At 51.2% G+C, this 17,653-nt stretch overlaps 8 protein-coding genes across 8 annotated transcripts; 5 read left to right on the top strand and 3 right to left on the bottom strand.

Annotated features, from left to right (window-relative positions):
• Positions 1 to 1,339: 1,339 nt before the first annotated feature.
• Positions 1,340 to 2,240, top strand: BJX68DRAFT_213379 (uncharacterized protein). The gene is made up of 2 exons (XM_071037759.1): positions 1,340 to 1,928; positions 1,980 to 2,240. Exons 1-2 carry the CDS (start codon positions 1,466 to 1,468, stop codon positions 2,090 to 2,092), a joined length of 576 nt encoding a protein of 191 aa, XP_070893014.1. The 5' UTR covers positions 1,340 to 1,465; the 3' UTR covers positions 2,093 to 2,240.
• A 424-nt stretch (positions 2,241 to 2,664) lies between these two features.
• Positions 2,665 to 4,621, top strand: BJX68DRAFT_249000 (uncharacterized protein). Its single transcript, XM_071042021.1, has 3 exons — positions 2,665 to 3,326; positions 3,376 to 3,993; positions 4,042 to 4,621. Exons 1-3 carry the CDS (start codon positions 3,206 to 3,208, stop codon positions 4,176 to 4,178), a joined length of 876 nt encoding a protein of 291 aa, XP_070893013.1. The 5' UTR covers positions 2,665 to 3,205; the 3' UTR covers positions 4,179 to 4,621.
• Positions 4,622 to 5,533: 912 nt separating this feature from the next.
• BJX68DRAFT_213350 (uncharacterized protein) lies at positions 5,534 to 7,657 on the top strand. Its single transcript, XM_071037758.1, has one exon. The coding sequence runs from the start codon at positions 5,693 to 5,695 to the stop codon at positions 7,553 to 7,555; it is 1,863 nt and encodes a 620-aa protein (XP_070893012.1). The 5' UTR covers positions 5,534 to 5,692; the 3' UTR covers positions 7,556 to 7,657.
• BJX68DRAFT_213343 (RNA polymerase II mediator complex subunit MED27 domain-containing protein) lies at positions 7,579 to 8,912 on the bottom strand. The gene is made up of 3 exons (XM_071037757.1): positions 8,519 to 8,912; positions 7,814 to 8,467; positions 7,579 to 7,766 (listed from the first exon to the last, which is right to left on the bottom strand). The coding sequence occupies exons 1-3, from the start codon at positions 8,771 to 8,773 to the stop codon at positions 7,602 to 7,604; spliced, it is 1,074 nt and encodes a 357-aa protein (XP_070893011.1). The 5' UTR covers positions 8,774 to 8,912; the 3' UTR covers positions 7,579 to 7,601.
• Positions 8,913 to 9,831: 919 nt separating this feature from the next.
• BJX68DRAFT_213340 (uncharacterized protein) lies at positions 9,832 to 11,227 on the top strand. Its single transcript, XM_071037756.1, has 3 exons — positions 9,832 to 9,874; positions 9,939 to 10,725; positions 10,827 to 11,227. The coding sequence occupies exons 1-3, from the start codon at positions 9,852 to 9,854 to the stop codon at positions 11,022 to 11,024; spliced, it is 1,008 nt and encodes a 335-aa protein (XP_070893010.1). The 5' UTR covers positions 9,832 to 9,851; the 3' UTR covers positions 11,025 to 11,227.
• Positions 11,228 to 11,469: 242 nt separating this feature from the next.
• BJX68DRAFT_213338 (putative cysteine synthase B) lies at positions 11,470 to 13,358 on the bottom strand. Its single transcript, XM_071037755.1, has 3 exons — positions 13,082 to 13,358; positions 12,192 to 13,021; positions 11,470 to 12,148 (listed from the first exon to the last, which is right to left on the bottom strand). The coding sequence occupies exons 1-3, from the start codon at positions 13,272 to 13,274 to the stop codon at positions 11,606 to 11,608; spliced, it is 1,566 nt and encodes a 521-aa protein (XP_070893009.1). The 5' UTR covers positions 13,275 to 13,358; the 3' UTR covers positions 11,470 to 11,605.
• Positions 13,359 to 14,049: 691 nt separating this feature from the next.
• Positions 14,050 to 16,417, top strand: BJX68DRAFT_279820 (putative MFS drug transporter; the record flags this gene model as incomplete). Its single annotated transcript, XM_071048806.1, has 7 exons — positions 14,050 to 14,190; positions 14,245 to 14,378; positions 14,431 to 15,224; positions 15,272 to 15,461; positions 15,519 to 15,584; positions 15,669 to 15,722; positions 15,798 to 16,417. 7 exons carry the CDS (start codon positions 14,050 to 14,052, stop codon positions 16,135 to 16,137), a joined length of 1,719 nt encoding a protein of 572 aa, XP_070893008.1. The 3' UTR covers positions 16,138 to 16,417.
• Positions 16,142 to 17,361, bottom strand: BJX68DRAFT_248990 (uncharacterized protein). Its single transcript, XM_071042019.1, has 2 exons — positions 17,152 to 17,361; positions 16,142 to 17,096 (listed from the first exon to the last, which is right to left on the bottom strand). Exons 1-2 carry the CDS (start codon positions 17,246 to 17,248, stop codon positions 16,390 to 16,392), a joined length of 804 nt encoding a protein of 267 aa, XP_070893007.1. The 5' UTR covers positions 17,249 to 17,361; the 3' UTR covers positions 16,142 to 16,389.
• Between the last annotated feature and the right edge of the window lie 292 nt (positions 17,362 to 17,653).

Genomic DNA, 17,653 nt, shown 5'->3' with positions numbered 1-17,653 from the left:
GATCGTGGTAGATTTTGTATAGGTTTGACGTCAATCTCCTCAATGTTTCATCTATCAATGTGCTAAATACTTCATCATCGTACAACAACAAAATATGAAATGATCTCATCTTTTAACTATCCCTGACCCACTGTAATCTCCCCAAATAGAAGAATCATTTTCATGGACCGAACTGACACTTTTGATGGAACTTAATTCGACGACCATAATGTCAAATTTGGTGATTTGTGTTTCAGAAATCTGGGGATAGACTCCTCCGGAGCACTCGGTCGAGTCAACCGCGTGTCGTATGACGAGATAATATGATTGACGTACATTATTGATGTGTAGATTCTAAATTTAGATAAAATATACTTGCAAGGTACAATGTAGTCATTGCTTATATGGACTAGGTATATGGAGTTCTGAAGGGCAAACCAGAGAAGAAAATACCTCCTTACGACTGGGAGTGCTCAGGCACATGTATAGTTCGCGGACAAGACGTCCCTCGTAGGAAACGCTTAGACAAAGTTGGAAGTTGATATTCAGCACCGAGGTAGTAGTTGATGGTTCGATTCCGTGTCTCGGAGAATAGACCATGGAGGAATAGTTGAAATCATTGAATAACAAGGATCATGGCATCTTGCACAATTGCTGCAGCGTTATCAGAATCCTCCAGATGTCGATCATCGCCCCAGCCTGCGGGTGGGCTTCGGATGTCTCAAGCTAAGGCTTAAGCCGAGCCTAAGAAGACTAGGCGAACTTGTTTATGATGGCGGACCAACCTTCCTAACTCCGTAAATCACCTACGTACTTAGGGCCTCCTCCTGGCGGTCATATCCATGTCTCTGCAATATGTGTCGTGTATCTGATTGGGAACGTTCTTGAGAACCTTCAAAGCTTGCATGCCCTGACATGTCGCGGTGCAGCAGATGACGATGCTGCGGGAGCAAACAAGTCGCTTACCTGCTGCGAGCCTGTGGACCGTGTGATCTTCTCTTTAGCTCGACTGCCTTCTCCTCTTTAGCATCCACTCACAATGTCCGACCCGGGCCGGATGTTGACAAAGCGTGCTTTTCACTTGTGCCCAAGACTCAAGTGGACGAAGATCGTCGATTTGCTTGTTGTTGGCCTGTGTTGCCAGGCAAAAGACAAGAAGAGTGCGGATAATGTCTCACTTTGCCCCTCTACTCCACAAACAGATCCTGGGTCGTCGGGCTGGTTCTATGGATGAGCTCCAGGATTAAGATTTCGGCCTCATTTATCCTTCCAGTGGAAAGCTCGCAGTTCTCTGCTGCGAACCATACCGTCAAAGACTCTTGCCACCGTCCCCTGATAAAGTGGCTGTCCCTCCCGTCGAAGCATTCGCCAGGAATCTCTCAAGTCTTCATCACATTGGCCCACGTTCTTTGGGTATCTGTCTTCCCAACGTCCTCTTCATTCTTTCTTGTTTCGTTGCAGCATCTCTCTTTCAAGATTTGTTATAATGAAGTTCTTCGGCACACTCTCGCTGCTGGTTGGGGCGGCGCTCGCTACCCCGTCCCATCATGCTCGCCAGAGCACCAAGGTCCCCGACTCGTTTTACTTGAAGACTTCGGGATCGGAGAACTCGGCTCATAACGACCTCTATGTCTACGGATACCACACGGGCGCTGGACGCAACGATGCCGTCCTCACTCCAGACATTGACACGGCTAGCAAGGCCTTTATGAACGGCACAAACGTGCAGTTCGACTTCAACACCAGCTTCCCTTGGGGTCTCAACCCGATTGGTGTCACAAACTACGCTGGTGCGTCATTGTATCTTCGTTTCGTCAGTGGAACCGTAATTGATCTTCTTGCAGCCTGGCAACTTGTGGAGCTCAACGTCGGATACGGCGCAGGAGACTTCTCCGTCAACAGCACCGGCTTGCAGTGGTCGGAGCAGAAGGGCTTTGGTGGTTGGCTGGGTAAGTTGATACCACAACCTCACGCAGTTCCCGTTGCTGATCATTTTTTAGTATGCGACTGGTACCACAATGCACCCCAGCTCTTCTACATCTACCGCTACTACACGGCAGAGTACCCCGCCTCTTGCAGCAGAGTGAAGCTCTTGACCGAATCCACCGCCTGAACCCCGGAATGTCGAAATGCGGTTCCCTCGCCACTGTCACGAAAGAGGCTCATGACGCGCGTGGCGGAGAGTGATGATTCATAAAGTTTTGGATGTCCTTTGGCCTAGAGCATGGCCTTGGGCATAAATGTCTGGGTCGTTCGGGATGGGTTCTGACGGTTCCTGACCGTTTGATGACTTAATGCGATGCTATCGGTTACGCAGATCGATGGTGGGTTCTGATTTGATGTTGGGAATAATCATAATGATGCCGGAAAGATGCTCAATAATCTTGGTTTAGAAAACGGGAAAGATTATGCATACTTATTTGAGACCAATTATTGGCAATAGTATAGTTTTGGCGTCGCCTGCCGAGGTCGGTTTTGCAGAGGTTTGTCCTTGGAGAGGTGTACATGAAACCAGCGGAAGATGTAACACTCGAATCGTCGCTCGTCTATATGTACTGAAAATGTATAATATGAAACCTCTGGAGAATTCAATGTCTGGCAAAATTGGAGCTGCGACGAATGTGAAGCCGAGAAAGGGGAGCTGGAGTGCCTGAGGCGCCGTGCGATCGGCCCAAAAATAGACTTTGTCTCACAAGTAATCCCAATCGGGTTAAGCCACCTGATCTGCCGTCTGTTCGCTTCAATTCTTTCTCGCCATCGCGTCCTCTTCTCTCTCGTTGTGCTGCGTTTTGAATCATCATCTCTGCTTCTCATCCTCTTCCCCGAATCGCTTTGTCCGTTTTCCGTGTCTGTCTTCCCTCTTACCGTGGACGGATCGTCCAGTCGCTCGCTTGTTTACGCCCCTCGCGGCCCTCCATTCGCTATAGGGGACCCTGGACCCTGAACGATATCAGACGATTGCCGGTTTCACAGACAACGCAACTGTTCGCTTCGCCTCTTGAATTCGCCTGCTAAGAGTTGTTCTTGCTCAAACCATCACTCCGAACGATTTTTTGCCGATACCATTCCGCTGTTTGCAATTATCAACACTCGTTGCTGTGGACAACAAAGACTCAGAGATAGAACTCACAGTTGATTGGAATTGAATATTCTGAAGCAGAGGATCAACTGAGGTTCTGCTTCACTTTACACAAAGTCGGCAGTTCTACAACGGCTACTAGACACCATGCGGTTCACATATCTCTTCCCTTTGGCGTGCCTCCTTTTGCTGGCGGTGCTCTCAAGAGCATGGCAGTTGGAGGAGATGCACATGGGGAGCCATGGTCAACTCCTGCCGAGACAAGATGGTTAGTTGCTTGAATGTTACGTCTATCGTATCTAGCTAATAAGTATCAGATTCAGAATCAGATTCAGAGACCACCACCACCGATGCCGACAGTGCCACCACAGGTGCTACCCCCACCGCAGACGAGACAGCCTCGGAGACCGAAACCTCCACCTCCACTCGTTCTTCTTCAGATGATGATAACGAGAGCCAGACGACATCGCGCCCGTCTGTAACCTCGACTCGTGGCTCCAACTCGACACATACCAGCTCTTCAAACCGGACAACATCTGTTGATCCCCGTTCCCCTCCCGGTGGCATCTCCATCCTCACCCCTGCAGCAACTTCGACGACATACTACAAAGTCGGCGACACCCTTACCTTTGTCTGGAACTACACATCTCTCGAGATTACGCCTACTGCAGTCAATGTTATCGCATCGTGCAGCATTAACAGTGCGACCTACACCATCTCCAGCAACATGAGCGTGTCGGAAACACAAAGCGTCGAGTGGGATACTGGAAAGTACCAGGCCAATGCCACAATCCCATTGCTCACTGCGACATATACCCTGATTGTGTACGATGAGAGCAAGGACGTCGATGATATTGCCAGTGCTGGTGAACTCAGCTCCCAGAACCGCTACTACTTTGGGATGTACATCTCGCAGCCTTACGTGGATCTAGATGGTATGTTCCAACTTTTTAGTGTTTTGTACTGCCGCTAACTGGGATTAGAATATGTCTGCGCAACCTGCAGTGGCGCCCTCTCGTCAACGGAGACGCAAGCCCTCAAATTCGGCGTGGGTATGGCCCTTATCACCATTGCAACGTTCACCTGGTTCGCTACTGGATTCGGTGCCTTCGCCACTTGACCTTCCCAATCTTGAACATCCACCTTTACATCTACATATTATGCATTCAAATATGTTGCATCGAGCCAAGCGATTCCGATTTTCGATTTCCGAGTTTTTACGATAGCGATCTATCAGCAGGGCAGGACGGCGTTTGTGTGTTTGTTTTTCTCTACACTTGACTAAATATGCTTTGGTGAAAATGATTGGCCTTTTTTCTTCTCGCTTCAGTGCTTGTCTTCTTTTCTCTTACAATTGTACGTCTTTATTTTCTGCTCCGCCATATCGGGGCCGCCGTAGTATAATATTTTCTGGTGATGACGCAGTCTTGTCTTTCTTGTTCATAATGTCTTACCACTCGATTTATCAGCTTATACTTAGGTAGAGAGACGATACCAGGCTACATAGCAAACAGACACCCATTATAATAACTGAATAGGCACAATACACCTGGCTGCCCCCACAAATATTCCTCACCTTCCAATACTAGAACCTTGGAATCCCTTCCGTTTCCCTCCCCCAATTGGGCCCTCCCATCTAATGTTACACATACCCAGAACCACGCATGAGCCTGAATAAAGAAACCCGCACTACAACACCACACAGACAACCCACCCGGGTATCCACTGTGCCAGAGCTGCCAGCTGGTACGTAGCTACGTGTCTGGAACCCCAAAACCCAGAATCTAGATCCCGCCCCTTCCAATCGATTGAATGGATCCAGCAAATCTAATGCATCGTTACTTAGCCTCAATTCAATGACGGTTGACCATGCATGCATGCGCCTTCCCGCGAACTGACAACAACAACATGGAGGCTTGAAGCTTTTTGATGTCTGTTCTAGAAAACAGCCGCTGTCGTCATTTCCCGCAGAAGGGCTCTTTGATGCCTGTCGGCTCGATGGATTGGGTTCGACCACGCTGTTTCTCCCCGCTTCTTCTCTCTAGTAGCTGCCCCGGAGGTCAAAGTTTCTTTCGCGTGCTTGAGCTTATATGTGGATGAGCATGCTGCCGAGGATTAAAAAAGGGAGCGGTTGTGAACACGTACAGTAGTTAAGTAGTGTAGTAGCGCTTCTTCATTACTTACGTACCGGCATCCAGCTCAGACCAGATCCAGATCTAGATTTCGATGACCTGCAGGTACGTTTGTAGCGAGATCAAACTATCTACTAGTTGGCAGGCTACATGACAAAGGAATCCGATTGTAGCAGTTGCATGAGGATACGGGAAGGAGGATAGCTTTGAGTTCAACAGAAGCAAAGACAGTCAAGAGGACAAAGCGGACCACAGAGGGTGTGAGTTCAAAGAATGGATTGTCTTAGTTTGCAGGGGTAAAAAGCCTACTTGGTATCTGGTATGAGATGGAGCTGGAGATGAATACATAAGTACTGGATTGACGACGCACATGTCGCTTTCATGGATTTCTTCACGCTAAGCTGAGTGTCTACCTTCTTGCTACCTTTTTCTTCTCATATTTGCCGCGCTGCATTTCCCCCTTCCTTCATCTCAAGCCCCTCACCCATTGCGAACGCCCCCGATGCCTGGGCTCCTGTCCACTCTGTTTTCTTGCATTGGTCTCATCACGATCGAACCGCCGCCATCGGCACATACTAGGAAGAGAATGGCTCGGAAGATGGATGCGCGTCAACGGAATCCTCCCAAGCCCGCTGCTTCGAGTGCGCCGCAGGCTGCACCGTCTCCGGCGGCAGCGGCGGTGCCTGGAGTAGAGAGACAGCATGTCCCGGAAACCCAGTTTGTCTACACAGCACAAACTGTTCAGGGAACACAGCCTGTCCATGAACCGCAGCCTATCCCTGGTCCGCAACTTGGCTGCGCACCGCAATTTGTTAATGGAATGCCGGTATGCGGACTGCAACCTGTTCAGGGACCACAACCTGGCTATGGATCGCAACCTGTTCGAGAACCAAATTTGGAGCAGGTACCACAACAGCGACCGCAACCTGTCCAGCAACCACAATTTGTCCGAGAAACACAGCCTGCCCAGGGACCACGCCCTGCTCGAGAGCCAGATGTTGACCGAAAGAGACCCACTGCAGGTGAAGCACGATATGCACCAGGTAACCAGTCCGCACGGTATGCACGAGCTCCACGAGGTCCACAAAGAACACCACCTGCGTCCATCCCCGCTGCAACACAGCCCATGTCGTCTGATGGCGTCAGCACTCGACCGATGCGGAGACACCGGTCATCGCCCGAGAGAAATGCCTTTGAATCACACATAGAGGATCGACGTCGGCCATATTCCAAAGATCAATTATATGAACAGTCCGAATATGAAAGGCCGCGAAGTGATGAATCGTCCGATACTGACTCGACGAGAGCTCACGCTGATTACAACCCAAGCGACGATTACCCACTGCCCGGATGTTATACGCAGCTTGGGGACTATGACTCTCTCCCAGAAGATGAGTGGCCTCGAGATATCAAAGAGCCTGATCAACATGTACCATATTCTGGAGGTTCGGGCCCTGCTGGAATGTTTGCGTGCCCTGTCATCCAAGTTTTTCCAGTCTTCACAGCGCCCTTATGTCCAGGGCCTTATCCAATGACTCCAAAGGCAACACTTTCCTCTCCGCCATACCAGGCGCCGACAAGTTCTCCCCGAGGAACGGATTTTGGCAAGAGTCACGACCATTCATTACATCATAGGCCTAATCCAATGATTCCCAAACCACCACAATGCTGTTCCGAACATGGGGCTCCGAAAGCCCTGCTTCTAGCAAACGGTGGCCAAGAAGATCATGATCAGACGCACCATCATGCCATACATCATCAGCCAACAATGTCCCCAGATTCGACACCATCATCCTGGGCGGGCTCCGAGCCAGTTGGGTCGCCTGGAAAGTCAAAGAAGAAAAGGCGGTCAGCTTCAAATATCGGCTATATCTGGCCTAAGGATCCTCGACCGGGAAACCCAGGACGGTGGTCTCGCGGATCGCGCTTATGTGACATTCTCACTGGAAAGGGACCCGACATGTATGTTGGACGGATCGGTGTGCGCAACCGGGACGAGGTAACCGGCGAGACCCCGAAAGCCCAGAGAGGAACCGAAAGATACCGATGGGATTCTGAGAAATATTGGTCGCTATGGGGCCACGAGCACGAACTCCACTGCAAGGCAGACTACTGTGACGACTGTGATAGAATTGAAGAGCAACGTGTAAGGGATAATCGTATCCCGCAGGCGAGACGAGGATCGTCAGAGCGGTATGATTTTCGGATGAGGAAGTATCGGGAACCGGATGTCGGGAGCTGGTCCGGGGTGCGATTCTGCAGGGAGAGATCGCATACGGTGCCGAGGGTGTATAGGGATATCCAAGGGCGGTCGTACCCGGGAAATCAGTGGCATGATACTGTTCATGGGGCGCATACTGATTAATCAAGCGTTCTGGATGATGTTGTGCTGTGTGTGAGTTTGGTGCTGTTTAAATACAAGTAGCGTGGTAGGCGTCGAATACGGGTTCAGGCCCGTTGGGCGGCTGGGTTGCTTTGAGACGGCGAATTGCTGGGAGATTCGCTGCTTTGTCTGTAATACTGCCGCACTTGATGCAGGTTGTTTGAAACATGTTCGAATAGGACGAAATCATTTCCTGCAATGTATGAGCTCGAGGTCTAGAGTGAGATTAAAATGACTTACGAGCAGATATAGAAGATCCCATTTTCTCGAACGCGAATTGAGGCAATCCAAGACAGCACTTTCCAGCTTTGAAGGCGGCTCTGCTATCTGCTTGCTGGAGACCTGCCATTCGGGAATTTCAGATTCTTGAGCAGCTTTGATGGCATGAACCTTAAAGGACATTCCCGCCTTCGCAAGGAGGATAGCGAAAGAAGATTCACTCTTGGTAGTCGAGATGCGCACTCCAGGTATGTTCTTCTGCGCGAAGCTGTCGACAATGGCCTTCCAACCTCCCTCCGCTGACTGAAGTTGCGAACGCTCCAGCTCTTCCTTGACTTTTTGCTGCTGTTCTTTCCTGACAGCGTCTTGTTTGGTGAGTTCCTCGAGCAGTGCACCGTAATCTTCCTCCCACATTCCAGATGACTGGAGGAGCTGGCCGTCGTTTTCATAAATCAACGTGTCGATGCGGTCCCAGACAGGCTTCATGTCTTTACTGCGCCACAACGACTGGAACTCGCTGACTTCACTAACGCCGGCACGTGCGGCTTGAGAGAGCTGCTGAAACAGCTTTTGAGGTGAGTTTGGAACCGTAGTTCCCGTCGAAGCTTTGGGATTCACAATGGGGGCCAGAGGCTCCAAAAGACGCTCCGGAAGTAAAGTCCGGAGTTGGTGGATCTGGAAGGTTAGAAGAGGGTAAAAAACAAGCTTTAATACAGCGTCGCTTACCATTTCTTCCAATTTCTGAAGCTTAGCAAGAGACGTGACGAGCTCCATCTCGGATTCCAAGAGCTCGGGGTCGAGGACGGGCTCGGGAGACGCCTCTTCGCGCATGGTGTTCGACATGTTTGCAGTGATCGAATCTTTGACATGGATGTCCTTGACATTGCCAAGTCCATTGCGCTTCATAGTTGGTGAAGAATCCATCTTGGGAATGACAACGGCTACAGTAGCAAATGAGGCAGATGTTCGGCCACTGGCCATTTTCCATCCGTTGCCGGATGAGAGGATACAATGGCAGCGCAAAGTTGAATCGACAAGGGTAAAACCGTTGACAAGAGTATTTCGTCGGGATTGTCTTCGTTGCTCGCTTGTGAGCCCGAAGATTGGGGTTAGGGAGGAGGTTGGATGGATGAATGAATGGTTGGCGGATCCGACAAGGAATAACAAGAGCCGTTGCCGAGTGGAGCTACGCCACATCCCAGCCACACACCAGTGGCTGGAGCAGGATATAGTCGAAGTGCTTGTCCATCACTTTCTCTGCTATCAAGTTGTGTTCTTATTTTGCTTTGAGTGTATATCACTCTGTACTAGTTGAGCAATAGAGAGCCTATGGCATTGAACTGCTTTCTCACAGCCACTGGACCTTACCCTCCCGCCCACCAGCAAACGACCACACAGCTTTTTCCCTAGGTAAACAACAAAGCAGAGCAAATGCAAATCTAACATAGCTCGAGTATCATCTTATCAACTTGAATACATCCGTCGCTAAGTACACGATTCTGAAGGAAGGCCGGCTAGTCGCCTCACAACTCGAACACTCGACAAGTGAGAAGCCGGGTACTCACAGCACGTCAAGACACATCGAAACCTTGAGCTAAGAGGTATTGCAGTGTATCGGACACCGGAGGAACATCTACACCTCCAAGTGTGTAGGTAGCCCAGGACGCCTCATCAATAGCAAGAAACGGCCTACAAGTTCCTCCGAGCATCAGCCCCCAGCCCGCAACGCCCGAGGCTGAAGAGCGATGATGCCGTTTGAATCATAGTGACTGTGGCTGTGACAAGATTTCGGTAGTTTCGCAGCGACCTGAAGGCTGAAGACTCGCACTCGCCACTGCAGCAGTGCAGTCCCTGCAGATCCAGTGGGGTGTTGCCCTGCGCGGCGCCGCGGTGAAGATTTCCTGATGCAGAGAGGCGCTAAGCTGTTTTGAGAGCTATAGCGTAGAGACCATAGGTGATTCTACGAGTACAAGAACAAGGTATATAATGCTGTTTTCCTGTAAGATTTTAGGGAAGCAATTGTCAGTATAGTCTAATGTGTTAGCATCAGACCGTGACAATGAGAAGAACAATCATGGACGAGTACGTCCCGTCCGTCCAGTCTATACCTCCTCCATAACACAACTAACCAAGAAACCACAAACAGCTACACACCCACAACCTTCCACTCATATAGGACTCCGCCGGTCTCAGCCCCCACAGCTATTGACGCTCTCCTCGCCGCATCTCTCCCGCCAGGCACCACAGACCCTTCAACCGCCGCTGCCCGACTAGCCTATAACCTCCCATCTACGCCCCTTGAAGTTCTCGACCGAACGATCAAGTCCCTCTTTGACTACGGGCCCGAGGATGCCTCGCTGAAGTACTCCGCGCTCGAAGACTCCGTCCTCCGCGGGGCAACGGTCGTTGATCGCGGCTACGTCCGCTCGTCTCTGGCCCGCTATATCATTGAACAGTTTCCGTGGTACGATTCGAAGCTTGCGACGAGACTGGTTCTACTATTCGCTTGTATGCCGGACCTGCACCGTATGCTTGAGGCGATGCGCTTCCAGAATGAGAAGATAGCCGGTATAACCACCATGCAAGAGGTAAATTCCACGCCATCAGCGGACCTACCTAGCCGCTTTGCGCTCGCAAAACGAGAAGCCCTATCCGAGGCCGCTCAAGTGACTGTCCTCGGTGTGAGCCTCGTCGACGTCGAGAGCCTGGAGAGGATGGAAGCGCATAAAGGCCTGGGTACGGGGTTCTCGAGCTACGCGCATAACTTCGCGCTTGCAATCGGGAGAGAGGGGTGGCGGATGTATCAAGCTTGCGAGAAAAATGAGTACCGGCTTGATGAGTGGTTGATGAGGATTAATGGTGGTTCAAGGTTGAGGAATTGGGAGGCGGCGGAGGGGTGGATGGGTTGGTTTCGGAGGATCTGTGGGGGAGGGGTATTTATCTCATTTTCTATTCTTTTCTGTTGATTTTGGGCTTTGTCTTGATGTATCGGCCTTTCTTGCGAGCCGAGACTCTTCTGACTTGATGCGTACAGGAAACGTGGACTGCGAGACTCAACGATGCGTATACTGCCTGCTTCGACGTGGACCTTGACTTCTTTTGCGGGGAGGGACGGCCCTATCCACCTCTCATACCCGTGTATCGGCCCTGGGTGAAGATTCAGCAGATCAACGATGTCAAGGTGGAAGATATCTGCAAGTTTGAGTGGAAAGTTGGTCGTTCGTGGGATTAGCTGGAGCCTTCATGTCTTTTGACTCACGCAAATATAGTGCAATGACTGGGCGTCTTGGGTTGGAAGGATACTTTGCGTGGTTGGACTGGGGTTGGATTGATCTGCTGGCCATGATCAATGCTAGGTGGTTATTGTGGAGATGGATATGAGGCAAGCACTTGGACTTGGTTTGATATCGGGCGTTAGACATGAGTTATTGATGCATTTGTAGATTGAATAAGATATGAGATAGAGACTGTAATCGTCCCCTCTTCTGCCGGGACACATAGTAGTCATGAAAGCCACTTTGATTTAGTTTGGACCGCACTGCAACCCAAACATACTCACCCACCACTGAAGTACAGTCAGAAACACAGTCAGAAATACACTCGCACTGTGTACGAGTGTCCAAGTGAGTCTGAAAGTCGTAGCACCTCTTTTTTTTGCTATGGCAATCAAGTATTGGGATATCTACTTAGGCTTGCAATCACTGAATGAATTTGAGCGACTCAAGTGGCTGATAAGTGCTGCCACAAGTCGCCTGATGAGAGTACGGAGATATAGAGTAGAAATGGGCCTTATGACATCAAATCGCCTAGAGCTTAGTTGGTCTGCAAAGAAATGGCCGTTACAGACACTGCAGGATTCGTAAATGACTTTTCACCAACCGACTCTACTCCGCCCTCACCCCATAGCCCTTGGTCCTTGAGAGCCTGATATCCTCCACGGAGACTATCAGCCTGTATACCCTGCGCTCGAAGAACACTCGTGGCAACTCTTGCTGTATCTCCGTTGTAGCAGATGACCAGGACGTGCTGGTCACGGAGCCTGTTTAGCACGCTCTGCTCCTTGAGCAATGCCTCCAGTTCCAGCCACTGTGCTTCCAACACCTTGGGATCCGCAAATGGCTTCCCTGTGTGCGAGTCGAGGGTTCGAAGCGAGATATTGACCGAACCAGGCAGATGCCAGGAGTTGAAATCAATTGCTGTTCTCAGGTCGACGACGCAGCACTGCGGACGGAGAGTCAGCCTGCTCAGCAGGTCTTGCGAGCAGGCCTTTGGAGACTCGTAAAAGTGCGTAAAGAGCACAACGGGGCTTCTCTCCCAGCTTTCGTCGTAGCGGTACAGATCAACACGAGTGAGATCCTATACTGTTAGCAAGAGAAGTCCAGCAGGCGAATCTACTAACCTCGTTTTGGATGGGATGGAACTTCTCCGGTCCCAGTTTCTGAAAATACTCGCTGATATACTGATAAGGCAAGTCGCAGCATAGAAAGACGCAGTGGACTGAGCCATCCGGCCCGGCGAGCTGAGGCAATGTACCAGCCTTCTTACGCTTCTCGAGCATTTGATAGAGACCCTGCAAGTTGAACCCAGATGATGGACCGCAGACAATACCCTCTCGGCAGAGTTCCAGCGAGAGGGAGAAAGAGTCATAAGAGTTGACTTCTTCGATGGTGTCCACGGCCTCTTTCCACGGAAACTCGACGGGCTTCATCAGAGCAAATGATCTCGGTCCAGGCACTCGGTCTCCTGGCGCCGTGCACACTCCAAGACGTACCACCGATGGCTTGGTCTGCTTGAAGTATGTGCCTAGCCCAGTCATGGTTCCTGACGTTCCCATGCCGGCACAGAGAACGTTGATTTGAGGAAGTTGTTTAAAGATCTGTGGTCCGGTCCAGCGGATATGTGACTGCCAATTCTTATCGTTCTCGTACTGATTCGGGTTGAGGATTTCGTCTGACTCTATGGCCATCCTCCGAGCACTCTGAATGCCGCCTCGCTCGTCGTATGGCTCTGGTTGAGACGGCCCTCCGAAGAGACTAATGTTGAGCCCGAAGAACTGCATCAGCCTCAATTTTGCCTCGCTCGTCTTGTTGCTAAGGTAGGCTCGAGTGTCGTGCACGCCATGCATGACTCGGGCAATCATCGACATGGAAATGACTGTAGAGCCGGAGCTGTACTCGATGATCGTCTTTGTCTTTTCGGGTACCACATTGGACTGAAGCATATTCATTGCTGGTTCTGTCAGCAGATTGTCTCAAAACTAAAAGATCTTTGATCTTGAATATTACATACCCGGCATAGCTTTGACATTATTAGCAGGATGCATCGTCATCATCTTCGCATATATCCGCACGCCATCTTCGTAGTACGGATTCAGGTACGGCGGCAGCTCAACCAGAGGCAAAGGGGGCTGCGAGTCGGGGTCAAAGTACTTTTTGAGGGAATCTTGGCCAAAGTAGACGTTGAGCTCATTAGAGTTCGCCATGATGCATGCAAGTATCCCACGGCTGCAGAGCTGCAGTGTTTAGGAAGCAAGCGAACGAACCATGCGGGCAGCAGCATATATAGCAGACCCTGCTCAATCACAGAACAAAGACCCCTCCTCCCTGTTGCCTCTGCGCTGTACCCCCCGTTTCCGCGGGAAATTCGGTGCAGAAAGTTGCAAGGTTGCGACCCACGGGCCACGCTAGACGTATGGAATGCGTGCTCTTAGGGCCAATGACGAGGCCCTGACAGGATTATCTGCAGGAATTGGTACCATGTTTGCTCGCCTGAAGAGTGGGCTAGAGCCGTGGACAGCCAACGATACCGAAGACGTCGAAGATCACAAAAGTCAGTCCGCAGGGTGCTGTACTGGCAGACGGGATCTCAACACATCCTATCCCAGCTGGGCCTGGCCAGCAGATCTGCAGGAGCACAAGGTCCTTTGGATGAAAAAGCTGCAAGAGGCATTTCCCACAGGTACTCAGGACGTCATTCGCGTTGGGGACCTTGGTGAGCTCGTTTGAGCACATTTCGTCGATCATCCCTGCCGGTTCCACTGTTTCTCCCGCGCGCTTCTCTGCAAATGACAGGTTCCCAGACTTTGGCCTAAACTCTACCATCAATTGAGTTAGTGCACATCCAATGTTACCCAAGAGGTGCTATGGCTCCCCTGTGCCGTCTCCGAAGGATGGATCCTGTATGGCGAGCAATTACTCAATCCTATATAACTTGTCAACCTTCTGCCGCTCTCTCGCCATCATGCCAAATCCAAGAAGATGACTGCCGATTTCAAGTCCGCCGGCCCGCCGGATTCGACCAGTTCAGGCACAGAGTCTCAGCCAGGCACCCCGGAGGCGCACGCACATCATGTCTTCAACGAGCAGACGAATTACGTACCCAAAAGCACAATAATAACCGTAAGGCTCTACCCCCACCACTGATGGATCCGTGTCTGTCTAACGCGGCGACAGATTTTTCTGGCCTGCTCGACAGTAGACCTGATCGCGTTGATGGACCAGACGACCCTGGCAGCTAGTTTAGCTGTCATTGGAAACGCGTTGAATGCCAGCGACAAGGCAGCGTGGATATCCGGAGGATATTTTGTGTAAGCTGTCACTACCGATCTCTGCTAGTATCAGGTGCTAACTTGTGTCTAGGACATCGACATGCTTCCAGCTGATCTATGGTCGACTCTCAGATATCTGGTCGCGCAAGTTTGTGCTCTTTGTAGGCCTGGGCATCTTCTTCTTTGGTTCCCTCGCCGCCTCTCTAGCTCAAACCGCCACCCAGCTGATCGTCTTCCGTGCATTTACCGGAGTCGGCGGCGGGGGGCTGATGACTGTTGCACAGATGATCGTGAGCGACGTGGTTCCCCTTCGCGAGAGAGGAAAATACCAAGGTATCCTGGGAGCCGTGGTTGCACTCGCCAACGGTATCGGCCCAGTGATCGGAGGTGCCCTATCTTCTATATCCGACGACTCATGGCGCTGGATCTTCCGTCTCAATCTACCGCTGACTGCGCTCACAACGCTCTGCGTTCTCTTCTTTATGCCTTTGCGCAAGGTAACCGGAGACTGGAAACTAAAGCTCAAAGCAATCGACTTTGTAGGAGCTTCGCTGGCCCTTGCAGGCACCGCGGTGCTCCTTTTAGGGCTAACGTGGGGTGGTGGTGAATATCCCTGGGACTCAGCTCATGTGATTGCCACATTGGTCATTGGCTTCGCTGTCTGCGTTGTCTTTATGCTCTGGCAGTGGAAGGGGGCTCGGTACCCGCTGGTGCCGATGCATATCTTCAAGTCCCGTATCGTCAATGGTGCTTGTCTGACCATGTTCATCAATGGATGGAACTTTTTAGTCCAGGTCTACTATATTCCCACATTCTATCAGCTTGTCTTCAACTATTCGACCGTCAAATCTGGCGCGATGCTTTTGCCCATTACCCTAATGCAAAGTAGGTCCGATCCACCTCACTCAGTCATTGCACGCTAACCAATGCAGCTGTCAGTAGTACCGCGTCTGGACTTGTCGTGCACTGGGTAGGCCGATACAGAGAGTGTATCCTCTTCGGATGGATGATATGGGCCGTTGGACTGGGGCTATTCTCGACTCTAGACGAGTCCTCTGGTCTTGGAAAACAGATCGGTTACGGGATTCTGACTGGTGTAGGTGTTGGAAATACGCTGCAACCGTAAGCCTCCGACTCCTCACTGTCATGGTCTATTTACAGGCTCTGACGACATATTAGTGCCCTCATCGCCATTCAAGCCGGTGTCGAGCGCCGAGATATGGCCGTCGTCACTTCATTCCGCAAGTACGTTTTCCCCTCGCAGCATCTCCAGAAAGAGAAACAAGACCATACAACCCATGTAGACTAACCAATCCTTTCACTTAACAGCTTCGTCCGGAACCTAGGCGGAACCCTTGGTCTCGCAGTCGCGCAAACAATCATGTAGAACTCCCATTTACCCTGCCCCTAGTCACCTTGTCATCCAACAACCAAACTAACTCGATCTCTTCTATCTAGAAACAACCTCCTAGCCACTGCCCTGACATCCCTCTCTCTCACCGCAACAGAACAAAAGTCCTTCCTTTCCAGCCCGCAAACCTACCTCTCCACCCTGCCAGCAGAGGAAGCAGACCGTGTGCGCGCTCTGATTATTCCGGCCTACAAGCGCGGATTCATGATAATTTTTGTTATCGGTGCTGCGCTATCTGCGGCTGCCTTTGGCCTTGCGATTGGGCTTATGCCGCAGGTGGGGCTTGGGAGGGAGGATGATGAGAAGCTTAAGGCTGAGGGCAGGAGGAGAGTCAAAGGCGAAACGGAGGGGAGTAATGAGGAGGCGAGAGAGGGAGGGGTTAGGTAGGCAGGAGTTGTGGTAGTTGAGGAGGAAGCTATGTATAACGATAGAACGGGGTGGTTGTTGCTTAGAGTTGCTTTAGCGGAGATTGCAATAGAGGCGAGGCGATAAAAATCAGAATAGATGAAGACTGTGTGTTTATTCCAATCATATGAGAGAGGTCTAGAAGCAGAAACAGTTGCAGACAGAGGTATAGCCACAAATACTTCCAAGTATACGCCCATCAAACCAAACCAGCTCAACCACTATAACAGAAGCTTAATGCGAAATCGAAACGACACTCCCCAAGTACCCCTCCTTCCCCGACATATCCCCCTCCATCTCCCTCACCAAACCATACATGAACCCGCCAACATCATCCCTACAAATCGTATATCCCACAAACGGACACGCAACCCCCACAGCCGTATTCTGCCCCTCGCCCTTCCCCTTGAGTGCACGGACCTTAGAGGGCTGACTCTGCCCCGTCGTCAAAAAGCTCGGGCGGATCATCGCAAAATCCCCCAGCACCCTCTGCTGCGCGGGCTTCGCCATCTCCTCGAAGATCAGCCGCTCCATAACCTCCTTATCCGCATGAGGCACTTTCAATACCCACTTGTAAAAGGGGACCATGGCAAGTGGGATATCGCGCTCCTTGGTGATCCCCGTCGTGGAGATTGCAACGAGGACAGGCTTCACATTCGAGGTGTTCATCTCGCGGAGGGCGCTGAGGATATTCCGCACGGTATCTTGGCAGATTGTCTTGCCGATGAATTTGGGGCTCAGTGGGTTGCTGAGGTCGGGCACGCCACCGACGCCTGAGAGGATCATTGAGGCGGGTGGCAGGTTTCCGGGGAAGAGGGTGCGGATTACGGCGTTGAGGTCGGTTGTTGAGCCTTCGATTATGGTTAGGTGGGTGGTTATTGTTGCTTGTGGGACGCCCCGGGCAGTGAGCATGTCGGTGAGTTTCTTGGGCGTGCGTGCTACTTTTTTGGTTGTTAGTATTCCCGACGATGTATAGTAAGTGGTGGGGAGACATACAGGCAACGCAGTTGTAACCGTCTCTAAGGGCGGGGATAAGGCAGGCGATTGTGCAGCCGCCGGTTGCGCCGAAGAATGCAAGAGTTGGCTTGTTCATTATGTGTTGTGCTGTTGTGACTGAAAATTGTTGGAGGCCAAGTATATAGACTAGATCGAGCCGATAGATAGAAGCTGAATTGCTTGAATCGAGTGTCCGTATGTGAACATCCATCGCCCTCCAGCTGAACCGCCCCCTTTATACCTCCGTCACCTCCCCATATCCTCCATACAGAGCGCCAAACATGTTAATATCGGACGCATCGAAGCCCCGGTCCCGTCAAGAAGCTTAGCAGCGGCGCCGATCTCTCGGCGCGAAATGCGTCCCGAACTGGACGGGTGCTCGACACTCTGATTGGTTCGGACAGACAATCCATCCGCCGTCTCCGCCGGTCACCACGTTTCAGCAGGGGTGCGGCGCGGCTTAGCATGGCTCCGTCGCTCAAAAGGGAAACATAAGGTTCTG

The sequence above is a fragment of the Aspergillus pseudodeflectus genome, assembly GCF_044049435.1.
Source record: "Aspergillus pseudodeflectus strain CBS 756.74 chromosome Unknown BJX68scaffold_85, whole genome shotgun sequence".
Taxonomy (NCBI): domain Eukaryota; kingdom Fungi; phylum Ascomycota; class Eurotiomycetes; order Eurotiales; family Aspergillaceae; genus Aspergillus; species Aspergillus pseudodeflectus.
Note: the sequence above shows the minus strand (reverse complement) of the source record. Positions and strands in the feature narration are given on the sequence as shown.